General features: G+C 49.3%; 1 protein-coding gene across 1 annotated transcript in view; it reads left to right on the top strand.

Annotated features, from left to right (window-relative positions):
- The first annotated feature begins 100 nt into the window (after window positions 1–100).
- The window catches only part of LOC139275587 (maestro heat-like repeat-containing protein family member 1), a 29,058-nt gene continuing 23,023 nt past the window's right edge, over window positions 101–6,135 (top strand). The window contains exons 1-3 of the mRNA XM_070892758.1: window positions 101–256; window positions 3,593–3,743; window positions 3,912–4,142. Of these exons, the coding sequence (XP_070748859.1) occupies window positions 101–256; window positions 3,593–3,743; window positions 3,912–4,142 (538 nt within the window). The remainder of the gene's footprint in view (window positions 257–3,592; window positions 3,744–3,911; window positions 4,143–6,135) is intronic.

Below are 6,135 nucleotides of genomic sequence, written 5' to 3'. Positions count from 1 at the left end.
TAAAATTACCCAGGTACGTCCTATCCACAAAAAGCAGAACAAATCCAATCCGGCCAATTACCATCTCATCCGCCTACTCTCAATCATCATCAGCAAAGTGATGAAAGGGGTCGTCAGCAGTACTATCAAGCCACACTTACTCCCCACTAACCTGCTCACCGATGCTCAGTTTGGGTTGCGCAAGGACCACTCGGCTCCACACCTCATTGCAGCCTTGGACAAAACATGGATAAAGGAGCTGAATTGCAGACATGAGGTGAGTGCCCTTATCATCAAGGCAGCATTTGACCGGTTGTGGTATCACGGAGACCTCATAGAATTGAAGTCAATGGGAATCAGGGAGAATCCTGTCCACTGGCTGGACTCATATCTAGCACAAAGGAAGATGGTTGTTGTTATTGGACGTCAATCATCTCAGCCCCAGGACATCATGACAGGAGTTCATCGGCGCAGTGTCCTCAGCCCAACCATCTTCAGCTGCTTCATCAATTACCTTTCCTCCATCATAAGGACAGAAGTGGGAATGTTCACTGATGATTGCACAGTGATCAGTTCCATTCGCAACTCTTCAGATAATGAAGCAGTTCATGCCCGCATGCAGCAAGGCCTGGACAATATTCAGGTATGGGCTGATAAGAGGCAAGTAAGATTCATGCCACGCAAGTTCCAAGCAATGATTATCTCCAAGAAGAGAGAGTATAACCACCTGCCTTTGACATCCAATTCCATTAGCATCAACAACATCCTGGGGGTCGCCTGTGGTCTCTTAATTTGCGGAGGAAAGATGGAATGGTTCGAGACTGACACCAATATGGTTTATAATGGCTATTTTATTGTCAACAAGTAAAAGATTTGATACATGTGAGTATTTAAGTGGTCGTTAACAGAGTAGGGCAAGGATTGATTTTACCTGCTCCTATCCAGGGTAAGGCCCAACATCCCTTCGCCAGTTGCCTGTCAAGCTGTGCCTTCCTCTGTTGCCTTGACTCCACACTCCTTCGGCCTGACTCCTAGTTCTGACCTGACAACTTAAACTGCAGACTGGCTTCTGCTTTTAAACCCCAAAGAACAAAAAAGCTGCAGACTGCATTCTTGTCCTTTGCAGAGTAAATTGCATCCATCAATACCTCCATACCATTTCCTGAACCATCACATTAGCATCTCTGTCTAACAGTTAATGGCAATCCTGTTTGTTGACTATTGCTCAACTTAGCTGTCATTTTGTACTTCAAAGGAACGTGAATCACATTGAAACCATCTCAGATTATGAATGTGATTTTTCAGATAGTCTGTGTGTTAGTTTCTGCGTCTCCATTCCTCTGGCCAATCTGAAATTAACAACTCACCTGGGATGCCTTCCACACAATCTGGGATGTTGCCGGATCGTATGCTTGTTCCAGCTTCCCCATTGTCCAGTCTGATCTCCAGTATTAGCCTATCCTAATCGGGACAATGACATCATGATCTGATCAGCTTCTGACCTGCGTCAGCAGCCTGTGGTTTTAAACAATATCACTTTGTGACTTGCAATGCAGGAAGAAGAATGTTTCCAAGCAAAGGATGTTCATTTGGCTTCTCTGTCCAACATTCTTACCAGAAACCTAACTGGACCAGCCACATAAATACTGTGGCTACAGGAGCAGGTTAGAGGCTGGTTATTCTCCAGTGGGTGACTCATCTCCTGACTCCCCAAAGCCTTTCCTCCATCTATAAGGCCACTATCCCCAGTGGAATTTCGAGAATGTCTGCCATAAGAGCATAAGAATTAAGAACCGGAGTAGGCCACACAACCCCTCGAGCCTGCTCTGTCACTCAGTAAGATCATGGCTGATCATCGTACTCAATTCCACTTTCCCACCTGATCTCCATATCCCTTGATTCCCCGAGAGCCCAAAAATCTATCGGTCTCAGTCTTGAATATACTCAAAGGCAAAGCACCAACAGCCCTCTGAGGCAGAGAACTCTGAAGATTCACAACCCTCTGAGTGAAGAAATTCCTCTCATCTTGATCTTAAATGATCTACCCCTTATCCTGAGACTATGCCCCCTAATTCTAGGCACTCCATTCAGGAGAAACAACCTCTCAGCACCTACCCTGTAATCCCCTTCAGAACCTTGTATGCTTCAATGAGATCACCTCTCATTCTTCTAAACTCCAGAGAGTATCGGCCTATTGTACACAATCTCTCATGGTAAGACATCCCTCTCATCCCAGGAATCAATCTAGTGAACCTTTGTTGCATTGCCTCCAAGGCAATTATATCCTTCCTTTGATAAGGTGACCAAAACTGTGCACAGTACTCCAGGTGTGGTCTCACCAAGGCCCTGTACAATTGTAGCAAGACATCCCCACTCTTATACTCCAACCCCCTTGCAATAAAGGCCAACATACCATTTGCTTTCCTTATTTCTTGCTCTACCTGCACGCTAGCTTTCTGTGTTTCGTGCACGAGAATATCCAAATCGCCATGGACACCAACATTTCAAAGTTTCGCACCATTTTAAAGATATTCTGTTTTTCTATTCTTCCTATCAAAGTGAATAACCTCACATTTCCCCACATTATACTCCATCGGCCATGTTACTGCCCACTTACTTAGTCTATCTCTCTCCCTTTGCAGACCCTTTGGGGGAGAAATTCGGCCGTGCCTCTGTTGCGGCATTAATCCAGGCGGAGCGGTACTTTTAGTGCCTTGAAAAAGTTTGCGCCTCCCGACCAGAAATTCTTCAGAATCGGTTGAAGAGCTGACGGAGGCACTAAATCAGCCATTGTACACCAGAGCTGGGGCGGGGCCCGCGATAACGAAAGTTTGGTCGGTACATTTTGCAGACCCATTGCGCATGCGCGGATCTCCGAATCAAATCCCGGGAAAAGCCAACTCTTAAAGGTATGGCAAATCACTTACCCGAGAGCGGGAGGATGGATGCGCAGGCAGGCAGACAACAAGCGCACCATTTCTGGGCCGTGGCCCTTGAAGTGTTGCTGGAGGCCATGGAACGGCGCCAAAATGCCCTGCTGCCTGGAGGGGGATGAAGGCCACCCCCAGAGTGTTTAGGAGGCTGTGGAGGGAGGTCGCACGGCACGATTCTTCCCACGACAAAGTGCTGAGGACCACAACTCAATGTCACAATAAATTCAATGACCTTACAAGGGTCGTCAGGGTAAGTACCCATTTCATTATCCTTGTAATGCCTTCATGTGAACCTCACTGCTTCACATTGCCCACACCTTCTTTATGTGTGCCAGGTAATGCTCCTCGTTGCTGTAAACACCTATCAAAGCTCAGTATTGCCTCCCCATTCATGCCCCGCCCATCCAAGCGTCTCTCACCTTTTAGCTCCCGACTCAGCCTGAGGACACTAACAACACCTTTTAACTCTCCATATGCGATCACAGGCCTTTAGCCTCATACTTACTCATAGCTCCTTATGCCTAGACCCCACCTTTTACACATCCACTGTGAGCTGCCATGCAGGCTGAGATGCAGACATTCATACCTTGTGACATCAGTAGCGAATCACTTACGACAGACAGATGTTGCATACCAGTCGGTATAGACCCACAGACAACATCTTGTTTTGCTCAATGCAGGCCAAGCTCGCCCACAACAGGCGAGAGCAGGAGCAGACGGAAGGAGGGGAACCAGACCTCCAGGACCTCACCGCCATCGAGGAGCAAATGTCGACCCTCAAGAGCCCATCAGAAGCAGCCGGACAGGCCGAGCCCTCACAGGACACTGACGGTTTGTCAATGAGATGTCCGTTTTCTGTGACAGCCCTGACCCTTGATCCCACACACCTTAAACATTTATCTCCAAAATAACAATGCCCCCTCTTTCTTGCCTACCTGCCCCCTCCCCAACTGCTCCCCACACTTGTGTTGCTTTGTGCTTACAGACAATGAACCAAAGGAGCCACAGCCTCCCGTCAGCCTGTGTCCTCACACGAGGGGGAGGATGAGGAGGATGTTGAGACGTCTATGGCGACCGACCAGGACCCGACCCCAGTGCCCACGAGTGGGGACACCAGCTCGGTGGAGGACAACCCCAACTTCGGGGCTTTACGGATGCTGACGCTCCTGGACCCAGTGGCCTGCAGCAATGCGCAGCACGAGGGGAAGCTCGGGGCCGGCTCTCCAGAGGGTAAGTCGGCCCAGGAGTCCTGCTCACTGTCAGGCAGAAGAGGATCTGGGATTTGGAGGCTCCATCCAGGGAGTCATCGCAGGTACACCGTGAGATTATGGGTGCCTTGGGGAGTGTGCCACAGAGTGTGGATGCACTTGCTGTGAGTGTGGCGATGGCTGCCTCTAGCATGGCCCCTGTCACTCAGCAATCCACTGAGACCATCATTGCCCGCCTAAACCAGGAAACGGCCTCAACGAGCGACACTGGGGTCCCAGAGGTGATAGCGCCTGCCATGGTTGACATGCGAGCAGCCATGACATCACAGGCCGAAGCCATGCAAGGTCTTTGTGATGTTCTGCAGACACTGGTTGCTGGCTTGCAATCTCAGACTGCAGCAGTTGAAGCACAGACTGCATCGTTTCAGTCCCTGTGTTCCTTCAGTCTCACAGTGCTGCCATACAAGCAATGTCTGCCGCTGTCCTCTCGGTCTTCTCCACAGTCGGATGGGGAACAGACGGTGCCGCAGCAGCTCAGCAATCTGTGGGATCACATATTGCTCCTGATGTTCTGGCACTGCCCCGGAGGAGTGGCAGTGTTGCACAGGAAATGGAAGGTGCTGTCCTTCCTCACAATGACAGCATTCCGGCTCCCACCACTGCCAGTCCGCCTTTGCACCTGACACGGCCTGCACCCAACCCATCCCACTGAGGCTGTTCATCCTGAGGTGGTGCAGTCAGCAGTCGGGCCTTCCATGCCCACAGCTGATCGAGGGCGCCCTCCCAGGCCATCTGTCCTGTGTTCCTCAGACATACAGCAGGCCTCAAGAACCCTTGCTGCAGGCACTGAGGACCCATTGAGGAGGAGCAGTAGGTGAGGGAGGGGGTGAGACAGAGTGGTGGGAAATGCAAACCAAAATCCACTGATGAAAGGTGTCCCCATGAGGCCCATGTGCACAAAGGTGTCAATTTTGTTCATCACGTGTATAATTTGAAGGGCCGGGTGCACCATTTTATATTAATTGAGAGCGTGTTTTTTTTTGAGGATGTTACAGCTGTTTGTTAAATAAGTATTACTTTGACCGTCACTCTGAATACATCTGTATTCAGGAATGGTGCTCGCAAGGCCACGTGCATGCAGTCAATTGCTCCTTGCACCCTACGGAAGCCCGCTAACCTGGCAAACCCTCATGCGTGCTCATGCTGTTTCTCCATGGTCATCGGGTAGGTAATGAAGTCCATTCAACGGATGTAGAGAGCCTGTGTGACGTTGTGGATGCAGCAATGTGCTGCGAATTGTGAGACGCTCCTGGAAGGAGCTGGAAGCATAGAAGGTAAGTGCTACCGTGACCTTCACTGTGTTGGGCAGCGCAGTCCTGGTGCCGATGTGAGGCTGCAGGTCTGCCTGCAGGAGATGCTAACAACCTCCTTTCGGAAGTGCAGCCTTCTGACACCCTGCTCCTCGGACAGGTCCAGGTGTAGGATTTTTCCCTGCAGGTTTCAAACATCAAACAATAAGAACACTGAGATTTTCCAATACAATAGACTTCATTTAGACTTAGAACTTCTCCTTCACAATATCAATGCCTCAATTTAATTAATTACATAAAATTATAAACAAATTTAAACTTCGCCATGTGTATGTCCCTAAGTTAACTGGTTATGCACAATCTTCCTCAGCAATAACTATGCTCCACCTGGCTCACGTATAATACTGTGGGTGATCAATCCAACTGAATATACCTTCCATATGTTCGACCGGCCATCTTCCAGCACCTCCCTCTTGGTGTCCTTTTCCATGCTCAAGAGAGTGATTTCCTTTGTCTTCGTTTTTTATAGTTCACAAAAAACTGGGTGTGCATGATAGCTGGGTGTCCAGCTGTGTTTGGCCAGAGATAACGTGACCCTTTCGCTGATTAGCCAACTCGAATGTCCTTCAATGAGCCTCTTCCTGTTTAATGCCTCTTCCTGTTTGAATTCCAAACTGCCTGTTGTGTGGAATGCCCACCGCGCGA

This window comes from Pristiophorus japonicus, chromosome 11, assembly GCF_044704955.1.
Source record: "Pristiophorus japonicus isolate sPriJap1 chromosome 11, sPriJap1.hap1, whole genome shotgun sequence".
Lineage (NCBI taxonomy): Eukaryota > Metazoa > Chordata > Chondrichthyes > Pristiophoridae > Pristiophorus > Pristiophorus japonicus.
The sequence above is the reverse complement of the archived record's forward strand: the minus strand, read 5'-3'. Positions and strand labels throughout refer to the sequence as shown.